At 37.9% G+C, this 25040-nt stretch overlaps 1 protein-coding gene across 10 annotated transcripts in view; it reads left to right on the plus strand.

The window, feature by feature from the left end:
* The first annotated feature begins 307 nt into the window (after positions 1–307).
* The window catches only part of MARCHF7 (membrane associated ring-CH-type finger 7), a 59600-nt gene continuing 34867 nt past the window's right edge, over positions 308–25040 (plus strand). For 5 of the 10 annotated variants that reach the window (XM_086718720.1, XM_025935361.2, XM_086718717.1 and 2 more), the window contains exons 1-2: positions 309–497; positions 20825–20989. In XM_086718720.1, the coding sequence (XP_086574846.1) occupies positions 20837–20989 (153 nt within the window). In that variant the 5' untranslated portion in view covers positions 309–497; positions 20825–20836. Of the gene's footprint in view, positions 498–20824; positions 20990–25040 lie in introns of all 10 variants that reach the window. The other 5 variants (XM_086718715.1, XM_086718716.1, XM_086718714.1 and 2 more) reach the window with 2 other exon arrangements.

Here is a 25040-nt window from a genome sequence, read left to right on the forward strand (position 1 = left end):
GGCGCCGGGGCCGGCAAGGCTGAATTAGAGCCTCTAGCCAAGTAAGCGAGGCGGCCAACTAGGGCTGGGCCTCCAGCACCCCTCTCCCGGCGTCCGCACCCTTGCCGGCCCAGCCGCCAGCCCGCCGGCCCACCAGCCGCAGCTGCTTACCGGTGGCGCCTTGCTGCCTCCCTGGGGGCAGCCCTTCAACGGTTGCCGCAGTCAGAGCACCACCCCGCGGTAGGGTACGTCGAGCCCGCCCGCAGCTCTCGGGTCCCCGGCAGCGCCGCCCCTCTCGCGAGATGTCGGCGGAGTCCGTGAAGTGGGGGGAAGAGAAGGGAGGGGCTTTTAACGGTGGCGGCTGGTTCTGCGCCGGATCTGAGAGAGGGGCGGTCGCCATTGTGCTTGTCTGCGGACTGCTTTGCCTCAGTTAGAGGCCTAGAACTCCGAGGAGGAAGGCAGTGCTGCGGTCGTTGCGAGAGGGACGCGCCTTATTCGTTGCCAGCTCGGGAGCAGGGGTAATAAGCTGCGGCGCACGGGCTTTTCTCTCTCTGGGAGTTGGTTCTAACCTAGGCCGCGTGGGGGAGGGGAGAAAACGAAGTACAGGCTTGGGGACGCGGAGGCTGCTTCCTCCGTCTTTACTTGGGGCGGAGGATCGTGATACGGAGTCACGGGTACGAAGGGAGACTGGGCGCAGGCCTCTGCCGGTGGTCTTTCATCTCGTGGTGGAGTTTGTGACGGGTGGAGGGGCAGATTGTACGTCTTCCTTAAGGACGTGTTGTTAGCAAGCGCTGGGGGTTTCGGCCCTATCTTGGCCTTTGGAGGCCTGCTCTTGACTCGGGGTAAGGAGGGTCCTCCAGAACCCTGCGGGCCGGGCGTGTCACGAGTGAAGTATTTAAGGAGCGCGTGTGGAAGGCGGGGAAGTTTGGGCCTCTGCCAACCCGGTCTCGAATTGAAGGGACTTTGCTAAGCCCCTTAAGTTGCGGTGGCGCTTTGCTCGTTGATCGCCCTGTTTCTTGAATATCGTGATACTTAGAGAGTTGCTTTGTGTTGTGATAAATTTGTATGTTCTTCGAGTTGAAATAGTTGGTGGTATGTATAAAAAACGAACCTGGGGGCGCCTGGGTGGCTCAGTCGGTTGGGCGTACGACTTCGGCTCAGGTCATGATCTCGCGGTCCGTGGGTTCGAGCCCTGCGTCGGGCTCTGTGCTGACAGTTCAGAGCCTGGAACCTGCTTCAGATTCTGTGTCTCCCTCCGTCTCTGACCCAACCCCGTTCGTGCTCTGTCTCTCTCTGTCTCAAAGATAAATAAACATTAAAAAAAATTAAAAAAAAAAAAAACAAAAACGAACCTGTTGGTAGAAGAAGTAAAAATATGGAAGGCACGATTTGTAGAATATTCCCTCATTTTGATGGAACTGCGTAGTGAAGATGAACATGTACAAACACGCACCATAAAATACTACAATTATTTTTTTCGTACGTACACAAATAGTAATATACGGGGGAAATCTATCCCGGTAATGGTTTCCTCACTAGTGTCGTTTGGCACTATTGAGAGTAAATGTGCCAAAGTGAAATTGAATTTAGTAAGGTGTCTTTTGTTTGTTTTTTTTTTTTGTAGGACTTTTATTTTTACTTAAACCTCCCCTTACTCCCTTTCTGTTTACAACTAAGAGGTAAGGTTAAAAATGAATTTTTGTTTTAAAAACCAAACAGTATGTTGTTAACAAGGCAGACAAAAAGCGTAACGAGATTTTTTTGGTGAAGATAAAGATTTTGTTTCAGAAATGAGGTCAGTATTTCCTTTACAGGTCTACAGCCTTTTGTGAAACAGTTGTGGTGTATGAGGCATTTAGAGTCAGAAGACCTGGATTTGAGTCTTAATTTTGCCGATTTTAAATCTCTTCAGATTTCCTTAAAAACAGCAGTTTTCCTAGAGTTGATGTGAGGACCAAAGTGGATGAGGTCGCCTGTAGTAGTCAACACCTAGGGGACATAATACTCTCAAAGTGAATTTTTGATGTATATAAAAGCAATTGGAATTGATGCAAGTCCAGTTTATATTCCAGTCAGAATAACCTTAAAATATTACTCTGCCTGTAATTTCTCCTTCCCCCTGGTAACCTGATTTATATAAATTCTATAATACAAATGTTTTTATTTTTTTAATTTACATCCAAATTAGCATATAGTGCAACAGTGATTTCAGGAGTAGATTCCTTAGTGCCCCTTACCCATTTAGCCCATTCCCCTCCCACAACCCCTCCATTAACCCTGTTTGTTCTCCATATTTATGAGTCTCTTCTGTTTTGTCCCCCTCCCTGTTTTTATATTATTTTTGCTTCTCTTCCCTCATGTTCATCTGTTTTGTGTCTTAAAGTCCTCATATGAGTGAAGTCATGTATTTGTCTTTCTCTAATTTCGCTTAGCACAATACCCTCTAGTTCCATCCATGTAGTTGCAAATGGCTGCAAGTGTTTTTAGATAAGAACTTTTTACAGCTTTTCCTTTGCTTTAAATGATGCCTCAGATGTCAGCCTGTGGATATGCATAGTCTTGGCTTTTCTCAAAGTTGCACACAGGGTCAGGTGTCTTGAATAAGAATAATTAAAAATTCCTACTTAAATACAAGTGATTACTTTTTCTGCTATGCTGGTAAGAGTGCTTATTTTCCAAGATAAAGTACAAAGATTCCCTTATATAGACATGCACGTGTGTTCTACATGAAGATGCCAGGTAATCAAGTGAGACCTCATCCGTGGCTCACATGCAGCCAATCTTTAATGAGCTCTATATCCATTTTACACAACTCTTCATCTGGCTTATGTTCAAGAGTTGCTCACATTTTAATACTATGTTTTAGGAAAATGGTAGTGCAAAATTATCAAATTATGTAAAACATTTTTTGATAACTTACTGTATTCCAGCTACTAGACCAGGGCTTCACATGACGAGAATGAGCTGGACACCTCATCTGCCCTCTACAACTCACAGTTTAATCATGAGACTAATGTATAAACAACTACTGCTATTATCTTAGTGTAGGTACATAGTAGTACTGTGGGAGGACAGAAGAGGGGTGCTTAATCTTTGGGGAAATTTGTACAGAAAGTATTGCTTGAACTGAGATGCGGAGAAGACTATAGGAGTTTGATAAGGAAACTGCAAAGTCATGGTATCCCGTTTTGTTTTAGGAATGGACAGTTTGTTCCCATAGCTGCAACGAATTGAATGGAAGATGACTTGAAAAACCTCTACTGTTTGAGAAAGTGCTCTGTGTCTTTGGAAATGGAGAGCTATTATGTCCCTAAGACCAATAAAAGTAATTTTTAAGATTGCCTTTACTGACAGCATCTTTCTGTTACTGCAGATAATTGTCAGTAATAAAGAACAGTGGGAAATGCTTAAGTGGAAGGCAGTGAAATGTTTGCATCAAACCTTATTTTTAACCAGCAAATTAAACTTAACTAATTAACTTTTAACTCCTAAATAACAGATTAACAACTGATCCCATTAGGATTACAATGTGAAATGAGTAAGATTTTGAATTACTTGTAAGATCTATTGAATTCACTAAAGCAAAATTCTGTTATAGTGAAATAATTTATCTCCTCACAAATCATTATTTTATAGAAATACTGTCTTTAAAAAGTTGCTGATAGTAAGATGAACCCAAGGGCAAGGGATAAAATTATAATTTGAGAGTTGGCTGTGGTTTAATTTTCATTGATCTTAACTTTTCTATTCTGGTCTGAAGTCATGCCATCGATCAAAGCTGGTTTTTCTTGCTCTCAAGTATATTTCTCTGTGGCTCTACCAGTTAGACTACATAAGTTGAATACCTGGTTTTGAAATCACCTACTGTTCTCCACCCAGTTTTGTCAACAGTTTTAAAAGAGGGCAACTTCTGAACTTTAAAAGCTAGGTTCTCATCTTTCTATTATTATTGCACTTTAGTATAATGTGTCTCTCACCTTCCAGAAAAAAAAAAAAAAAACTAAAATGGTGGCCACTCTAAAGATTGAAACTTGATATTTACATTTTAATTTTTTTCTTAATGTTGATTTTTGAGAGAGAGAGAGAGAGAGAAAATATGAGTGGGAGAGGGGCAGAGAGAGAGAGAGAGAGAGAGAGAGAGAGAGACAGAATCTGAAGCAGGCTCCAGGCTCTGAGCTGTCAGCATGGAGCCTCATGCAGGGCTGGAACCCAAGAACCATGAGATCATGACCTAAGCTGAAGTCAGATGCTTAATCGATTGAGCCACCTAGGTACCCCAGCAGATTAAATACATACTTTAAAGGAAAACAGATTATTTCCTAAGGTAGTATATAGACTATAGTCGTTTTCTCGTGAAGATGTTAAACCTTTTTTCTAATTATTTTTTAAGACGTGGGTATGTTTGTGTCTTAAGTATCTGTCAGCTACAAACCCAGAGGCAGTTTTTTTTGTTTTGTTTTTTAAAGACCCAAAGAGTTCTCTGCTTTCTGATGTGACCACCCAGTGTGAATGAAATAGCTTCCACATTTCCATGTTCACTAGAACCCATAAAACACTAGGATTTCCCACTTACAAAAAAAAATTATTTTTTCCCCAGAAGCAGATTGATTAAAAGACTATACCAAATAGATGTAAATAATGGAATTATAACTATGCAATTCTGTGAGACTACTGGCTATTGAAATACATTGGTATTTTGTGTGATAACTTTGGCCTTCATGCCATGAATTTATTGTGTAGTAATACTGTGCTCTTGATAATTCACTAACTTCAATTCCCCTAGATATTTAAGACAAATTCTAAATTAGACCCTGTAATAGAATCAGATTTTTCATAGAAACTGGGTACATAATGATAATTATAGCAAAATAGAAATTAGGATGAATTGTGAAGCTTTACTCTGTTGCTGCATAGCAAACCATCTCAAAACCTAGTGGATTAAAATTACTGTTTACTGTTTTACAGTCCTATGTGCCTGTTGGGCAATTCTGGTTTTGCTAGGGTTCACTTACATACCAGTATTTAGCTGTAGGATTTCTCAGACTGGAAGGTCCAAGATGGTGTCACTCATATTTCTGACAGTTGGTATCAGTTAACATGTAGGCTCTGCTCCATGTCGTCATCTTAATGACATGGGGGTCTCAAGACAGCATTCCAAGAGAGAGAGAGAGGAAGTTGTAAGGCTTACAGCTTTGCAAATCATATGATGTCACTTACACTACATTCTCTTAATCAAAGTAAGTCTCGCAAGACTAGCGCATATTCAAGGGATGTGGAAAATAAGAGTCTGCCTCTTCTGGGCAGACAGGCAACATGATAATGCAAGGAGGTATGCATACTTGGAGGGATTTAGAGCCATGTTTTGTAATTTACCACAGGTTGCTTAGAACAGTTTAAGAATAGGCACTCTTATAGATACCTTGATTGGGATTTGCTTTAAAATAGAGAATGGTGGGGTGCCTGGCTGATTGAGTGGGTAGAGCGTAGACCGTGGGACTCTTGATCTTGGGATTATGAGTTCAAGCCCCATGTTGGGTGCAGAGATTACTTAAAGATAAAATGTTAAAGAAATAGAGGATGGTAAAACAGACTATAAGATAGGTCAGATGTTGATAATTATTGGAGACTGTTGATTGGTATGTGGAAGTTTATTGTCTCTAGTATATGTTTGAAATTTTTTATAGTAAAAATTTTAAAGCATACTCAGGTGTTCTAAATGTTTTGTGAAGTGATTTTAACCTTATTTTCTACTTAGTAATTACAAGAATAGTACTTTAATTTTTTTTTATTTTCTTTTGTGGTCTGTAGATACTAAAGAGGGTAGACCAGTAGTGCTGCAATTTAGGGAATTATTCTTAGGAGTTCTCTAGAGTTTATTATATTTAAAAAAGAAACATGTCGGGGCGCCTGGGTGGCGCAGTCGGTTAAGCGTCCGACTTCAGCCAGGTCACGATCTCGCGGTCCAGGAGTTCGAGCCCCGCGTCAGGCTCTGGGCTGATGACTCAGAGCCTGGAGCCTGTTTCCGATTCTGTGTCTTCCTCTCTCTCTGACCCTCCCCCGTTCATGCTCTGTCTCTCTCTGTCCCAAAAATAAATAAACGTTGAAAAAAAAAATTTTTTAAAAGAAACATGTCTTTCATTTTTAAATAATTGCTTCCCATAATTATAAAAGGAAGAGCAAGTACGTTAAAGAAATTTCGAAAACTAAATATAAAGAAAACAAAACCCAGTTAGAGATAACAGGAAAAAATGTTAATAATGCTTATTTTTCCCAATATTTATGTACATACTCCAGTGGGCAAAGTGTATTTCTTTATCCTGTAGCAATTATCCTCCTGTAATAAATTTGCATGACACTAAAAGTCTTACTGTGTTAAAAACAAAGTTCAAGTAATGAAATAGCCAACAGAATGTCTACAAAGCTGTATGAAAATCTTTTAAAGACGATGGCATTGCTCAATAATAGGGGAGTATTTGCTGAGTACATATTATGTCCAGCAAAGTTCACCATATGCCTTTGAAGTTGGTACTATTATTATCCCCATTTTGTAGATAAAGAATTAAACATTAGAGAAATTAAGCTTAGAGTCGCACCAAGGACAGACCTCATAGCTTGCATTCTTAACTTTTTTTTTTTTTTTTTAATGTTTATTTCTTGAGAGAGAGCGCGAGTAGGGGGTGGAAGCATAGAGTGAGACAGAATCTGGAGCTCAAATATGGGCTCAAACTCACAATCCATGAGATCGTGACCTGAGCCGAAATTAAGAGTTACTTAACCAACTGAGCCACCCAGAGGCCCCTTAACTACCATATTTCTGCAAACAGTTAGAAATTGGCTTTTATACTAAAAATTGGGCAATGCTTAATTTATTGTGCTTAGCCTCAGGTTCCTATTTATTTTTATCTTAATTAGTATCTTGATTTCTGAAAGGAAAAGTCTTAGGTGTGGGCTGTACTTTGTTAATATAGATCAGGCTGGGGCCTTTATGTTAGTCTGGTTATTTGGTTTTTGACTACTTGGTGATTTTTGACAGATCCTGAACAGACTGTTAACATAATCTTAAGAGTGGTGACAAAGAATACATGCTATTTAAGAGATCCCTTTATAGGCAGAATCAGTGAAAAACTATAACATTATGCTATCATTTCTCTGATCTTAGGAATTAGTAAGTTTTCCAACTTTGGTAACCAAAAATCCAAGCCCTACTTGGTAAACAATTTGTGGTAGTGCTCAAAGAAAACTTTATGTTAAGTAGGGTAATAGGTAGGACTCCTTTGGTCTTAAGTGTTTTCCTATACTGCCTGAAGCTTTTCAGTTTACTTTTTCATAGTGCCCCAAATTCTACTTATTAGACATAATTAGTGGAGGCAAGCACTTAGGCTTACCATATAGAAGGTACAGTGAAATCAAAGGGCAGGGAGATAGCCTATGTGTATGTGGAAAAGTAAGTAGATCAGTGTGTAAGTGATTTAAAATCTCTTATCACCCCAGGCTGCTGTCCTGTGTTTTCAGAACTATTTCCAATGTGCTTCTAGATCTCTTCCATATATTTCAGGCTACTCATTTCTTTAAAACTCAGCTTGTGGTTTTTTTTTTTTTTTTTTTTTGTATACCACTCCCAGCTCCCTGCCAAAAAAGAAAAATATGTTTGTTTTTCATCATTCTGAATAATCTCTCTCTCACCCCTCCCCCCATAGAATTCTTTTCTATTTGATGTATTGAATATGCCTTCTATCCATTTACTTTTGGATCCTCTTTAATTTGCCTTGGAGCCAGTGTGTTTCTTTCTGATAACTTGTCCTTAATTGGGGAGAAACTTGTTGCGGGGGGGGGGGGGGGGTGTTTGTTTTTAGCTGATGGTATTTCAAAATCTTCGGTAGCTCCCGAGCCTGTAGTCCATAGCATTAGATTGTGCTCCCTTATTCCACAAAGGTATTAAAATTAATTACTTTCAGTATTATAAGAAATGCAGGAAGATGTTTATGAATTTATTCTTAAGACTAGGCAAAACTAGACAAAGTTTTGTTGGGTTACTAATTTTTTCATCTTTGAAAGTTCTGTTTGTCAGGAACATAATTTATGGGGTCCTAAGAGAAAAATAATATACAAATTACTAGTGGTAAAAGCTTCAAAACTATCATTTTTTTTTAATGTTTATTTTTGAGAGAGAGCACGTGTATGTGCACAGGGGACAGGCGGAGACAGAGGGAGACAGAATTTGTAGCAGACTCCAGACTCTGAGCTAATAGCACAGAGCCTGATGTGGGGCTTGAACCCATGAACTGGGAGATGATGACCTGAGCCAAAGTCGGACACTTAACCCACTGAGCCATTCAGGCTCCCTGAAAACCATTGTATTGTTAAAGTACGAACTCTCGAGCAGAGAACACAAGGTTGCCTTTACAGTATGGATATAATCTGTTTTATGAATTCCCTTTAGCACCCTTTCTGTTCATCTCTCCCATACCATCCCTTTCACTCTGGCACTCAGATCATTTTCTATTTCCAGTTCTTCAACATGCTTTAGCATTTTTATGCATCCTCCTTTTTCTATTATTCTTCAAAGGTCAAGACAGACGTTCCCTTCTCTGAAGTCTTTCTCATCCAGAACTTTTGTTTATTTCCAATCAGTGCTCCCATGGCATTTTCAGGTTTTTGTTGTTTTTAAGCAGAATTTTTAGTGAGCATAATATGTTCAGTTTAAGCATAACTTTCAGTGAGTATTGATGTAATTGCTAATTATTCTAGTTGATATTTGCTGGGCTTTCTGACTCTAATCCTTTGTCACTTTTGCAACACTTTCAGCCAGTATCTCCAATTTTTTTTTCTCTCTCCTGGTCCTTTCCTTCTGTGATTCCACCTAAACATATGGTAGACTTCCTTAGTTGTCTTTTAGTATCTTTGAAGCCCTCTCTTCTATATTTACCACCATCTGTTTTTCTATGCTTCATGCTTGATAATTTTCTTCTAGCCTATTTTCCAGTTCCCTAGTTTTTAGTTTTGCTTAGTTTACTGTTAAATGCATCAGTTTTCCACTTTGCTAACATTGGAGCCATATTCATCTGGTTCTGTCCGACTCTCTTATCTCCTAGCGATGGGTTCTTTTTTCCCTTGTATTTTTGTGTGTCTTATAACTTTTGTTTAAATGCCGAACATTGTAAGTAAAAGAAAAGTAGATACTGAAATAAATAATATTTAAGCCTGAATGTGGACATTGGACATAATCCACTTTTATCAGACAGTGTGATGGGTTGCGTTGGTTTAGTCTGTAGTTGGGTCAGGTTTGAAATTTATTATCACTTTATTTACCTTTAGAGTACTCCAGTAGTAGACTGTCACTACATAGTTCTTAGTGTGAGGCCTTGGATACTAGAGGATATAAGTTTTCTTTCACTAGCCTCAACTTCCTTCAGGCCCTGCACATCTAGCATTAAGAGGTCTCTCTATTTGTTACAACTCTCTCAGCAGTAAGCTACCTTTCTTATTTGGAGCAAAGCTTGGGGCAAAAGGAAGTGTACTTAGTTCTGTACATCTTTCTCTAATCTTAAACAAGCTCTCTGTGCCTGGTCCTCAGATTTCTGTCCTTCTTGCTGTCTTCTAGAGTCTAGAGTGCATGCAAAACTCTGCCATCTCCCCTACCCCACCCCAAAAGCAACTGATCTCTGCCTTGTATTGATGGAGGATCTTGGGCAAGCAGGTTTCATAGTCTTTCTGTAGTAGCTACATACAGACCACAGCCTTGTATCAGTTTAGAATCTGTACTGGAAGTGGGTTTCATACCCTTTATTAGCAACAGCCACTCGCACCTTGTACTCCTGCAGGATCTGGAGCATGGATGAGCTTCTTCAAGTTCTCCTTTTATTTTCTTAAACATAGGCAGGTCGTGCATCGTCATGCTGCAGAGAGTAAGACTTTCCAGTCTCCTCTCTGTCCTCATTCTTTGTTATGAGCACTCAGTGGAGGCCTGTGTAAAAGACTTACCTTGTGTTGAGGCTCCCAGAGTTACTAAAGTGTCTTACACTAACAAATATTTGTCTTTGTGTATTTAAGAATTTGATAAATTTTGGCTGTTACCAGCCTTTTTTTTTTTCAATATATGAAATTTATTGTCAAATTGGTTTCCATACAACACCCAGTGCTCATCCCAAAAGGTGCCCTCAATACCCATCACCCACCCTCCCCTCCCTCCCACCCCCCATCAACCCTCAGTTTGTTCTCAGTTTTTAAGAGTCCCTTATGCTTTGGCTCTCTCCCACTCTAATCTCTTTTTTTTTTTTTTTTTCCTTCCCCTCCCCCATGGGTTTCCACCAAGTTTCTCAGGATCCACATAAGAGTGAAAACATATGGTATCTGTCTTTCTCTGTATGGCTTATTTCACTTAGCATAACACTCTCCAGTTCCACCCACGTTGCTACAAAGGGCCATATTTCATTCTTTCTCATTGCCACGTAGTACTCCATTGTGTATATAAACTACAATTTCTTTATCCATTCATCAGTTGATGGACATTTAGGCTCTTTCCATAATTTGGCTATTGTTGAGAGTGCTGCTATAAACATTGGGGTACAAGTGCCCCTATGCATCAGTACTCCTGTATCCCTTGGGTAAATTCCTAGCAGTGCTATTGTGTTACCAGCTTTTTTGATGGCCTCCTTTGTTTTATTTCTTTTGGAGGGGCTTACCATTCTTTGTATTTCAATTTGTCTGTTTGCCTTGTAGCCTCAGCTTTGGTGGACTTAAGAAAAATGATTTTATAGATTATCTGGCTCATTCTTGATATGTTAGGTGTTGGAATGATGGTCTCTTGTGGCTTTCCATGAAGCAGTGGGGGGGACACTTAATCCCAATTTTATTTGATTAGTTTGACTTTTCTTGACAATATTCAAGCAGAGGGGTGCCTGGATATCTCAGTTGGTTAAGTGTCAGACTCTTGATTTCAGGTCAGGTCATGATCTCAAGGTTCGTGGCATCGAGCCTTGTGTCAGGCACATGCTGATAGCATGGAGCCTGCTTGGGATTCTCTCTCCACCCGCCCCCTCCCCCCAATAAATAAACTTTATTAAAAAATAAGCAGAGAAAAGTTGGGAGACTAGTGAAATTAATATGTGTATGACCATGCCTTGTGCATATCCTGGGCTTTGATTTCTTCCACAAGAGTGGTAAAATGAAAATTAAATTTTGGGGAATTTACAAATGCTCCCAGGGGCAGAAGTAGCTTTTGTATCTTCATATCTCTTAGAGTCCCATTTCCCCTTCATTGTTGACCTAGTAATTCCTTATTATCTTGTCAACCTTTCATTGCTCTTAAGAGGATGCTCTTTATATTTCAGTCTAATATTTTTCATTGTTTTGAGGGAAGATTGCTTTGAATAATCTATCAAGAACTTATGATTCTCTTCCATAGCATTTTGTATATTTTTGGTATTTGTATTTTATTGTAGTTACTTATGTATGTATTTATTTTTATTCCATTCACTCCCTGTACCCCTTAAGTATGAGTTCAGGAGATAGGTTTTTTTTTTATATTTTGAGAATTTAGCACCCCACCTGGCATATTGAAAGTACTCAGGGGAAAACAAAGTATTCTTACTTTAAAAAAAAAATTCTTTTTTTACATTTATTTTTGAGACAGAGCACAAGTGGGGGAGGGACAGAGAGGAGACACAGAATCCGAAGCAGGCTCCAGGCTCTGAGCTGTTAGCACAGAGCCCAACCTGGGGCCTGAACTCAAAAACTGTGAGTGAGATCATGACCTGAGCCAAAGTCGGACGCTCAACCGACTGAGCCACCCAGGCGCCTCAGTAGTCAGTAACTTTTAAAAGTTGAATGAACTGAAACTAGGAATTTTTTTTAAGGTAGTAATTGGAAATTAACTGGAAACAGTAGGTTAGAGTTCTGGATGCTAAGCCAAAGAGTTTAGGCTTTTCTTTTTAAGGTATTAAAAAAAAGTTTGGTTGGAAATGGTACATTACTAGTAGAATGAAATACAAAAGAAGGTGTGTGGATTAATGATGAGTTTGCTTTAGACAGATCTTATTATGGTATTTATAGAGACTTTGTTGGTTTACCCAGAGTACCCTTGATGTCCAAGTAAAGTCTTGCTGGTAAACATTGTAAAATTCAATTTTACTTTGTTTGTATTCCAGTGTAAGTTGTGAGAAAATTTTTCAGTTGCATTTAACATGTCATTATGAGATCTTGATAATTTGCAGATAATATCAAGATACAGAATTACAGAATTTTGCATGTCAGGTGATGACATGGAATTCTTTTAGGCTTTTTATCTGAACTAAGAGAAGGTGTAAGGAATTATTTTTGCCACAGAATAGATTTGAATTGTGCTGTTTATAGGTAGAAAACACATTTTTTTTTTAATCTAAAGATATTTTAAAATGTTCAGCAGGTCACTGGAAAACATGAACTTGTTTTAAAGAGCTCTTCAGGGGCGCCTGGGTGGCTCAGTCGGTTGAGCGTCCGACTTCGGTTCAGGTCACGATCTCGCAGTCCGTGAGTTCGAGCCCCGCGTCGGACTCTCGGGTGATGGCTCAGAGCCTGGAGCCTGCTTCCGATTCTGTGTCTCCCTCTCTCTCTGCCCCTCCCCCGTTCATTCTCTGTCTCTCTCTGTCTCAAAAATAAATAAAAAAAACGTTAAAAAAAATTTTAAAGAGCCCTTCAGAGAGTTTCTTAGGAAACCTAGCAGAATGATATTATCTACAAAAAATAGTCAATTTTTCTAGTAGCTAACAAGTTACAGGTTTATGAGATGAACGTACTATATAAATTGTGGAGTTGATATGAACACCTGTATTCCACTCCTGTTGCTTATGTCAGTCATTATTAAAATGCCTCAAGGTGAGGGTACACTTAACAGGGTAAAATCACAACTAATTAGGTAAACTAGCAGTTAAATATCTGCTCCAGAGGATCTTCACCTACGAGACCTCTGATTTCCAAAATTGAAAAGTTCAAAAAAGTAAAACTCTCAAATTGATCAAAAGATTTTTGTGGCTCGTTTCCTTCTTTCTGCATTCAAACCAAGTCTGGAAAATGGAAAATCAGCCCCTTGGAGCTAGCAGTGCTTCAGCTTACTAGTCAAATATGGTGATAAGGAACATGAACACATAATGTGGGTAGACCCGTGATGCCTAGGACTTGCATGGGGCTTAAAGAGAGTATAAATTGTGTTGTGGAAGTTTCATAGTAGTCATCAGTGCTATATGCAACTTGAGTAGGAAGGTATTCCAGATAGTTACATACCCCTTCAGCTCACGCTCATGCTCTGCTCTCCTGACTTCGCTTATAAAACAGGAGTTCGAGGATGAAACTATCAAGAATTTCAGTGTGTCAGCATCAGAGCTTTCAGGGTCCTATACTTGTGCAAAGGTGTCTCACACCTTGGTGATATGTTTATTTTATTACCATACAGAAAGAGAGCTGTGTAACTCTGGAATCAAATCTAAAGAAATTTAGATTTAAAGGCATAATAGTGTTAGAAAAACCTGAGAAACTATTACACTGACCATTGAGGAAAGATTGTACACATGAACTTTCTTGTGCTGTACTCTTTAAGTTTTGGTTAAAGCTTCAAGTACCTTTTTCCGATAGTCCATTCTTGTTTACACCTTTATTTTATAGCATTTTACAACAATTTAAGTTATATGGTTATTTATGTGGTTTGTTTTCTACCTGTCTACAACATCTTCTTAGTCACTATCTCAGTGTTCATATTCGATGTTATCCTCTGACCGCATACCTTTGTTTAGTGTTAATGTGCCTAGCACACACACTAAGCATCTAGGCTTGAAAAGATGCCTCCGTAATACTTTGTATGTGGTCTGGTAGCAGTCCACATTGTAGGTGGTCTGGTAGAAGTCTTCCAAGGACCTGCACATTTTATTTTTTTCTACGGTTTTTTTGTGCTTTCAACCTACATCTTATGCAACCAAGTTATGTAAGTTTTCTGGTAACACCTACATTGTCAGAATTCAATCAATTTATGTAGAGGAGTTGCCAAAAATAGTTTTATGCAGTATAAATTATATATCTCAGAGGACTCTGCCTCTTTGCCTTCTCCCAAGAGGTTTGTTTTGAGCAGATTTCCTACTAGGTTAGTTTCATTCTGCAAGTAAGTCTGCAAGTAAGAATTGGTATAAATACAAAGTAACTATAAGGTATGATTAAGAAGCATAATTGTTAAAGAACTGGCTGCAGGCCTGTATCTCTTAAAATTTCTGTCTCTATACTTATCACAAATACAGTCCCTTGTTTAGTATTTTTTAAGACTTCTTAATAAAATGATAAATCTGGTACTTGTTAAATCATTTATGGGTTTTTGAATGTCTGTATTTAACCAGTGATATTCTTACTACTAATGCAAACCTTCTTTAAAGGTCAAATTCATAATCCTCTTTAATAAAATTTGTGTAGTATAATGTAAATGGTTTATAAAAAACTGAAGGTACAAAAGATTTGTTAGGTGACTGTATGCTTTATCATCCAAACCAGGCCACTTTTAAGAGACAAACCAAGGACTATTAATAGTTGTCTTGGGATAATGAGCACAAATTAGGACTTTTCTGGCCATGCCAGGCAAACCAGGAAATATGGTCATCCTACTTAAAAGGAGAGAAGTCTTTTGCCCCACCCTTCATTCCCAGTCTCTTTCCAAAGGCACTGACCCTCAACTTTTTAGCTGTTCTAGAATTTATCTTCATATTTCTAAATAATGTGTTTATACTCTTTAATAATTTTTCAGTATTATATGTATTTTTCCTATTCACCCTTGTCTTCTTCAATCACCTGTATTCCACAGCATGTTTGTAGCAAAATTATTGATTCAGTAGTTTATGTTTACATTATTATAACTATGTAAATTTTAAGGTTCACTTTGCCAAACACCCCGTTTTTTGAAAAATAACTCTGTTTTCCTAACAGAAAACTAATTTTCCATTTGTTCTTTGTGCTCAGCATTTTTTTCCCAAAATTTTTTTTAAGTTATGTATTTATTTGAGGGTGGGGGGATGAAGGGAAAGGGGGAGAGAGAATCCCCAAGGAAGCTCAGCGCTGTCAACCCAGCTCCATCTCAGGAGCTATGAGATGATCTGAACCAAAATCAAGAGTCGGAGCCACCCAGGCGCCCCTTCCAATTTTATAATGGTCTCTGACACATGCCAAAATAGTTTCCTTATGATTTCCTCCACCCCCCTTAGAACTTTGCTTTCATTATCTGGGATCCTGCTCCAGTCTGGATTAGCTGTTCCCTGTGCTTCCTATATATCTTTGGAACTGTTTCCTGTGTTCTGTGTCTGGAGTTTCTTTTACTTAAATTTCCTGGGTTCCATGTCTGTTTCTTTACACTCTCATTTTTCTAGGATATGTTCTTCATTTAGCTTCCTTTGACTTTTTTTCTTGTTTTTTTTGTTTGTTTTTTTTTTATCTTGTGTTAAAGATCTTGAATGTCTGAAAATGTGTCCTATTCGCCACCTTACACTTAGTTGCTAGATTGGAATTCAAGGCTAAACCTTTTTCTCAGTACTACAGGCAATTGCTTCATTGTCTTAAGCGTTTTTAAAGTTGTAATTAAGAAGCCAGTAGGGGGTCTTCCCTTCATTTCTCGTGTTCTCAAATTTCAAGGTGATAAATTGTGATTAGTGTTGGTCTTTTTTTCTTTGATCCTGCTGGGTAATCTAGAGCCCTTTCAATGTGGAGATTTATATCTTTAAATTAATAGAAAGGTTCCTATTTCTTTGGTAATTTTTCTTCTCTTTTCACCATGGTTAAAGTCAGATGGTAATTTGCCTGGTTAATTCTCTTAATTTAAGGTTGTATTTTCTACTTCTAGGAGGATTTCTCAATTTATTCTTTTTTTTTTTTTAACGTTTTTTATTTATTTTTGGGACAGAGAGAGACAGGGCATGAACGGGGGAGGGGCAGAGAGAGAGGGAGACACAGAATCGGAAACAGGCTCCAGGCTCTGAGCCATCAGCCCAGAGCCCGATGCGGGGCTCGAACTCACGGACCACGAGATCGTGACCTGGCTGAAGTCGGACGCTTAACCGACTGCGCCACCCAGGCGCCCCTCAATTTATTCTTAATAGTTATATTGAATTTAGATTAATGTATCACATTTTTTAAAAAGCATATCCCATTTTAAATGGGCCACACAAGATTTTTATTATCATCTGATTGCTTTCTTAAGGACTGTTATTTAATGAATAGATGTCTTTTGATCCCTTTGAGGACAGTAGTTATCTCCTTTACTTAAATTTTCTTCAAGTTCCTTTTTTTTTAACTCTGGTCTCTCTTTCAAATTGGAGGATTTCTTTGGATACTTACTTAGTGATCCTTATTGTTTATCTGTTTGAAGGAAACACTAAAACTGTTTAGAGAGACGCCTGAGTAGCTCCATTGGTTAAGCATCCAACTCTTGTTTTAGCTCAGGTCATGATCTCAGGGTTCTAAGATAGAGCCCAGATTAGGCTCTGCGCTGGGCATGGAGTCTGCCTAAGATTCTTTCTGTCCCTTTCCCTCTGCCCCTCCCTCACTCCAAAAAACAAAAACAAAACAAAACAAAAAAAACCCACTGATTAGAAACTCTTGGTGACTAGTAGACTTTGCTGTGGAGTAGGATGTTCATGTGGCAAACTAGCTTTGTAACGGGGGGCAGTCCAAATGTCAGTGTCCAGAAATCTTACTGCTCTGGTGTTTTGTTTGGTGATCCAACAGTAAAAATCCCTTAATTTTATGGCAATATTGTAGAAATAGGACCAGGAAAAAGTTCTCAGGTCTCAATATTGAACATGTATAGATTTTGTTTTATTTTTTTTTTTACATTTACCCCTGTAAAGATGATTGTATGCTTAAGTGAGGTGGATTGCCTGTGAAATCCTTATTCTGAAGAAGCCTTATTCTGACTTTTGGAAGAATGAAGCTAGGGGAAGAATTTGGAGTTTTACCGTTCCAGCTACAGATTTTAATTCAGCTCACTTTCAACCCCATGCATCTTTTTTAATGGTACTTTTCAGGTCTTGGTTCTTTTTAGTGTGCTAAGGCCAAATGTTTTGCTTTTAGTTTCTATCTCTTTCTAAGTGCCTAGGGTATAGTTTTATCTTCTCTGCTTAATTATTATACCTCTCCTTCTCCTCTAGATTTTCCAAATACACATTGAAATCTATTGCTTTCAGGGCACCTAGGTGGCTCAGTTAGTTAAGCCTCCAACTTCGGCTGAGGTCACGATCTTAACAGTTTGTGAGTTCAAGCCCCACATTGGACTCTGTGCTGACAGCTCAGAGCCAGGAACCTGCTTCAGATTCTGTCTCTCTCTCTCTCTCTCTCTCTCTCTCTCTCTCTGCCCCTCCCCTGCTCTGTCTCTCAAAAGTAAATAAACATTAAAAAAATTTAAAAAAAGATCTCTTGCTTTTTGTGGCCCCCTTTCCTGTTCTTTTTTCATGGTTAAATCTTTTGGTTTCAATTATTGTCTTATAAAGGTTTTGGAAAGAGGGGTAAATAGATGCATAAGAATAACCTGTCATTTTTTTTTAATAGTAATTTATTTTTGAAAGAATGTGTGAGCAAGGGAGGGGTAAAGAGAGGGAGACACAGAATCTGAAGCAGGCTCCAGGCTCTGAGCTGTCAGCACAGAGCCTGATGTGGTGCTCGAACTCACAAACCTTGAGATCATGACCTGAGCCAAAGTCCAGGCTTAACCTACTGAGCCATCCAGGTGCCCCTAGGATAACCTGTCATGTTTTAACAGAAAGTTCAAAACTGACCTTTTTTGATAAGCTTTCTTTGATCTAATCATATCTCAGTATAATTTTTACTGTGGTTTCTCATTAGCTAGATACTCTTAGTGGAATCATTTTAATTGATCATGCATTTGTGTTTTCATGTTTGTTGTATATTTCCTACTGTTTTTTCTTCTATTCATCTTTTCTGTTACTGCCTCATACCATGTTTTTAAAGTAAATATGATCAGCAAAGGAAATTTCTTTTGTAATATTTTTTTCTGTGTGCTGTTACCTTTTATTTTATTTTTATTTTTTAATTTTATTTTTTTTATTTAAAAAAATTTTTTTTTAACATTTATTTGTTTTTGAGAGACAGAGCATGAGCAGGGGAGGGGAGGGGCAGAGAGAAAGGGAGACACAGAATCCGAAGTAGGCTCCAGGCTCCGAGCCGTCAGCACAGAGCCTGATGCGGGGCTTGAACTCACAAACTGCGAGTTCATGACTTGAGCCGAAGTTGGACGCTTAACTGACTGAGCCACCCAGGCGCCCCTTAATTTTATTTTTTAAAATTTACATCCAAATTAGTTAGCATATAGTGCGACAATGATTTCAGGAGTAGATTCCTTAGTGCCCCTTACCCATTTAGCCCATCCACCCTCCTACACCCACCCTCCCAATTCTCTGTTCTCCATATTTATGAGTCTCTTATGATTTGTCCCCCTCCCTGTTTTTATATTATTGTTTCCCTTCCCTATGTTCATCTGTTTTGTCTCTTAAAGTCCTCCTATGAGTGAAGTCATATGATTTTTGTGTTTCTCTAATTTCACTTAGCATAATACCCTCCAGTTCTATCCATGTAGTTGCAAATGGCAAGATTTCATTCTTTTTGATTGCCGAGTAAGACTCCATTGTATATATATATATAGCACATCTTTATCCATTCATCCATTGATGGATATTTGGGCTCTTTCCATACTTTGGCTATTGTTGATAGTTCTTTTGTAGTAACTTTTAAGGTAGAAAGTTGTGATTGATCCAAGGTAGGTAAGTTAATAAGGTTACATGCCAAAAATAAATTAGGTATTTTTACTTTAAATGTTTAAATTTGAATATTTTGGTAAAGCAAATTCTTTAAATGCAAGCAGCGTGTCAGGAAAGTGAAGTGCATCTGTTTATAGTTGCTTTAATTTGAATCCATTACCAGAACAATAAGGGAATTTTTGACATTGAAAGTGAGGGAAAAGTTGAGATTATTATTTCTTATTTGCGACTTTCTTTTGCCCTTCTCTTCTTTCTCCTCTCAAGACTGGTGGTTTCTCAGTTATCTAGTGGCCTCATTTCTAAATGAGGATTTAGATTTCTAAATCCTTTCCCCGGAAAATTTTTAAAGTTTATTAATTTATAAAAATAATGTGAGGGGCGCCTGGGTGGCTCAGTCAGTTAAGCATCCAACTTTGGCTTGGGTCATGATCTCATGGTTTGTGGGTTTGAGCCCCACATCAAGCTCTGTACTGACAGCCCAGAGCCTGGAGCCTGCTTCAGATTCTATGTCTCCCTCTCTCTCTACCCTTTCCTTGCTCACACTGTCTATCTGTCTGTCTGTCTGTCTCTCTCAAAAATAAATATTAAAAAATATGTTTGGAAGTCTTTATAGCAGTACTACTTGTAATAGCCTAGAACTGGAACCAATTCAGTGTCCATCCACAGTAGAATAGGAAAATCAATTACGTGTATTGATACAGTAAAATACCATACAATACAATTAAAGTGAACTTACAACAGCTACATACAACGACACAAATGACTCTCACAAATACAATATTGAGCAAATAAAACCAGACATAGAAGAGTACATGTTGTATGTTTCTGTTCATATAGACACAGGTGTCCACCTCTGTCCAAAAATAGAGCATTTCTGTGAAACTGTAAGCTGAAATTCGTGTAAAGAGAAGAAGCAAATACCATTAGTTTATGTGAGAAAACTATTGAATGTTCCCAGCCCAAAAAATAACCTCTTGTCAGACTTTTCTGGCACCTTAGGCCACATCTTGTTAATGGTTGCATAAAATACATTGAGATAAAGCACAGAAACTCATAGACACAGTTTAAAATTATGGGAACTTGATGCCAAGACCAGGAATGTAGTTCCTTGGAAAGGAGGTTGGTGTTGTCACTTGCTACTCAGTACACATTGCCTCTATAATGGCTTGCTGCAAAACAAATACTGAATTTTTTTTTTTCACTTTTCACCTTTTTTTGTTTTTGAGAGAGAGTGTGCCTGTGTGCATGCATCACAGGAGAGGGAGAGAATCCCACCCAGGCTCCACCCCAATACAGAGCCCAATACAGGGTTTGATCTCAGGACCCTGAAATCATGACCTGAGCCAAAATCAAGAGTCAGATGTGTATCCAACTGAGCCACCCAGGCACCCCATTGCCTTCTTTTTATAAAAGCAAAAATTCTCTTTGGATTTCTTCTGGTTAGTGAAAACAGGTGAAGTAGCATAACATAGACTTTTGAAAAGTAGGAGATACCTGCATAGTTAAAAGATCATGCATAGCTATTGGGACTCTTGGTGTAGGTTAAGGAATATTTAGTAAAGAAAATTTAGAAGTCATTCTCATTTTTGAAAAATCCTACAAATTTGTGTAGGATTCTATGGAGAGAAATTACTAAGGAAAAGAGCCCAAGCTTTGGCAACAACCTGAGTTCCTCATCCCACTTTTATCAGCTTGCTTCATTTTATGGGCAATAGGAAGCCTTTGATGGACTTTAGACTCCTGCCTTGTAGAAGAAGAGTTTTGATAGTCTCATAATTCCCCATGCCTGATACAGTTAATTTGCATGGTTAATTCTTGATTTGAGTTGATGATTACTCCTGGGTGGCTTAGTCAGTTAAACATCTGACTCTTTATTTTGGCTCAGGTCATAATCTCAGGGTCGTAAGATAAAGCTCCTCCTCATCAGGTTCAGGGTCGAGCCTGCTTGGGATTTTCTTTCTCCCACTCCCTTTGCCCCTCACTGCCCACCCCCCACCCCTCCCCAAGAAAGAAAGAAAGAACCTAAGGTTTCCATGATTTCCCAAAGACAATTAATCAAAATTTACATTTTGCAGGAAACTTTAAGAATGGAGTCTAAACCTTCAAGGATCCCAAGAAGAATTTCTGTTCAACCATCCAGCTCTTTAAGTGCTAGGATGATGTCTGGAAGCAGAGGAAATAGTTTAAATGATACCTATCACTCAAGAGACTCTTCATTTAGACTGGATTCTGAATATCAGGTAACAACTTAGAATATATGTATACAGTCTCTTTTTCAAAATCTCCTGGGGCCACATGTTTTTTTAGATTTTAGAAAAGTGTAATTTTAAGATCTTCAGCTGGATCTGAAACATCCTGTAATAAAACCCATTAATATATCTGCAGGAAAGTGAATGACCATTTACACCAAGTATTAAAAACTCAGTGTTTTTCCAACTTTGTGGACTTCAGAATTATGAAGAAGACATTGTGGTTTGGGTCACCTGGATGGCCCAATCAGTTGAGCATCCAACTCTTGATTTTGGCTCAGGTCATGATCCCAGGTCATGGGTGGGATCGAGTCCTGGGTTGGGCTCCTATGCTGAGCAAGGAGCCTGCTTAAGATTCTCTCTCCCTCTGCTCCTCTCCCCTTCTCATATGCCTGCCCTTGCATCCGCCCCTCAAAAAAAATAAAGGCGGCCTTGATGCTCTTATGTAAAATAATTTTACTGTATTTCAAAGACTTGGAAACCTGTTTACTTAAAAACATAAGTATCAATTAAGTGTAAGTTTAACTTGTCAATGTGGATGACTTGGTCAAAGGACCAAAAACTACATCCTTTCTTTAACATTATATTATGAATTCATCTGACTTTTCTCTGCATGTACGCAAAGCAGTGGTGGAATAATGAATTTTTTTTTAATGTTTATTTTTGCAGAAGAGAGAGAGACAGAGTGTGAGCGGGGGAGGGGCAGAGAGGGAGGTACAGAATCTGAAACTGGCTCGAGACTCTGAGCTGTCAGCACAAAGCTGTACACAGGGCTTGAACTCACAAACTGTGTGATCATGACCTGAGCCAAAGTCAGATGCTTAACCAACTGAGCCACCCAGGCACCCCTGATTGTTAAGTGTTTTTATTCCACAGTATGGCTTTTAAATATTTTTATTTTATTGGGAGGTGATTGTTAACAGACTGTCTTTTAGACGAACTTTAGGGTTTTATTTTTATGGTTAGTTAGGAGTTTGCAGATTCATAATCTACATAAACCTACATAAGCTACTCTTATGTAGTTAATTTTCCTTTAGATTGACAGCAGAGTTTTGAAAGGGCTTATTAGTGATATAAACACAGTAGTTGTAGTATAAAACAGTATAAATTTCAAAAGGCATGATTTCTAGGTTTAATGCAATTCATATGGCTGATCTTTCAAATTTAAATTTATTGCATTATTGTCTGAACAGCTAATGAAATCATAAGGGATGTGCAAAAGTCTGTTTGGGTAACTAGAATCTAAAAATCCTTTAGTGAGAATTTCCATTTAAGTTATTTAAAAATATGTATATCATGTGATGTGTATTATATGACAGAGTCTCATTTTAAAATATTTCTACATAGTAATAAGCATTTTATAAAATATTCAGAGAAAGACTGAAGTAAAATATTTCTCTAAAGTGCCTAATCTATTACATACTTCCTCACTTTTTACGAACTATTTACTTACTCTCATTTTATTTTATTTGTGTTTTTAAAGTTTTTTTTTTGAGAGAGCACAAGTGAGGGAGGGGCAGAGAGACAGAATTCCAAGCAGGCTCTTGCAGTGTCAGCATGGAGCCTGTTGCAGGGCCCAAACCCGTGAACCACAAGATCATGACTTGAGCCAAAATTGGATGCTTCACCGACTGAGCCACCCAGTCACCCTTATTTTATCTTTTAATGCTTGTTTATTCATTTTGAGAGAGAAAGGGGGGGAGGGGAGCTAGCACCACCCATGAGCCGGAGAGGGAGAGAGAGAATCCCAAGCAGGCTCTGCATTGTCATTGTATAGCCCGATGCAGGTCTTGATCTCAGGAACTGTAAGATCATTACCTGAGCCAAAATCAAGAGTCAGACACTCAACTGACTGAGCCACCTAGGCACCCCAACTTAGTCTCATTTTAAATGTTGGTTGATAATGTATTTTTTTATTCTGTTGCTAGACAAAAAGGACACTTGCCCAGAGGTGCAGAATTGTATATTTTCATTCTATAGAAAAGTTCTGGGTTAAATGATTGTTACTGATTAAGAGCACAGATTTGTTTTTTTCCAATTTTTCATATAGCTTGTTAGTAAGGAACAAAGACTCTGAAACCATACTGTATTGCCTGGATTGGAGTCCTGTTCTGTTATTTGCTAGCTGTGTCAACCTAGGCAAGTTACTTTACATTGTTCTTTCTTATTTTCCGTATCAGTCAGTTGGGTTATTAGTGTTAGGTGAATTATTACACTGAATGAGAATAGTGCCTGCCACATGATAAACACTATGTAAATGTTAGCTGCTACATTTGTTTTCATTATAATTGTTATAGCTAATTATATTAAGTGTAAAGTCTTAACTACATTTAGAAAATTTATTGACATCCACTTTAAAACATATTTACAATACTGTTCCTTCTGGCTTTTTCTTCTTTTTCTTAATGTCCTACTAGATTACTCTAAAAGTCTCAGTTTTCATGGTGGAAGTTCAACAAATGCAAGCATGAAAAACCACTTATATCTTTCATTGATTGTTAATAAGATAAATCAGCTTTGGAGTTTTTCTTAATGTTTTTCAATTGCTTTAAGTGGCATCCATTTTTTTCTAATGGATTATAGGAACATTTCCAGTCTTAAATCAACTATTCCTAGCCTGCTTTGCTCTTTAGCTTTGATTTAGAAACTGAAATTTCTGTGTTCTTGTGTAAATTATTTTTTATCTGGGTTTCTTCTGTAAAATGGTGGTAATAGCTTTTCACACAGTTATTACTAGGATTAAGTGAAAGAAATAACACATTAAAGCACTTACAACAACTGTGGCTGGAGCTTAGGGTTCAAATGTTTCCATTTTACAATGATTATTGTTTCCATTTTATGATGATGTTTGTGATTGTTACTGTATTCATTATTTCCTGGCTTTATTTTGGTTTAAATTGATAATACCCTTAAGGTACAGTGTAATATGTTACCAGAATATTTAAATTACATATTATATATTTAGTTTTATATAATCTTAATACTACTCAACAAAATGTATGTTTACATTTAAATTTACATTCCATTTAAATATCAAAGGGAATATTTTTAAAAATTACTCATGTTTTCTCACACCTCTTTGCAACCTAGCATTCCCCTTATCTCAGACACTTGGTAAAGCTGAAGCTTCAAAAAGATAGGCATGATAGATCAATTTCAGTTACATTAAGGATTAAATAATAGGGAAACACCTTATATAGTGCTTAACATTTTATAGAATAATGTTTCCTTTTAACTTTATTTACATAGGGTGGATACTTGTGTCATTTCATGCATAAAGATCTGCAATCTGGAAAGAGAAGTGGTTTCCCCAGTCTCATGATTAGGATAGTGTACCTAAGAATCTAAGACTTAGGGATAGCATTGTTTCTTTGGGAAAATATAGATTCTAAGTTCCAATCAATTGATTTTCTCAAGATCTTTTGGTTTTCACCCATTTGTAAGCTGGGCTTCCTCTCTTATGAATCTTGCTGAAATTTTTGTTACTTCATCTTGAAGTTTTTGTTAACAATTTGAATGATCATCTTATTTATTTGGTAACGGTAAGTAGAATTTTAAATATTTTTGAAAAAATATAATTCCTATAATTCATATTGTAATAAGAATTTGGTAGCATTTTGTAATATGTAATAATTATTTCACATATATTTCTTTATTTTATTTTATTTTATTTTTATTTATTTTGAAAGAGAAAGCAGGTATGTGAGCGGGAAAGGGGGGGCAAGAGAGATGGGGAGAGAGAATCCTAAGCAGGCTTCGTGCTGTCAGCAAGGAGACGAACATAGGGCTTGATCCCATAAACCATGAGATGATGGCCTGAGCTGAAACGGAGTCCAACACTTATCCAGCTGAGCTACCCAGGAGCCTCAGTTTTACGTATATTTCTATAACTCAATTTAAGTGGCCATAATCCCACTACACTTTCTTCTACTTTGAGATTACTTTTATTTTTTCATTTTTATTTTTTTTTTAATTTTTTTAAATTTTTATTTTTTTAATTTATATACAAGTTACTTAGCCTATAGTGCTATAATGATTTCGA

This window comes from Puma concolor, chromosome C1 (genome assembly GCF_028749965.1).
Source record: "Puma concolor isolate L17-30 chromosome C1, mPumCon1.1.hap2, whole genome shotgun sequence".
Lineage (NCBI taxonomy): Eukaryota > Metazoa > Chordata > Mammalia > Carnivora > Felidae > Puma > Puma concolor.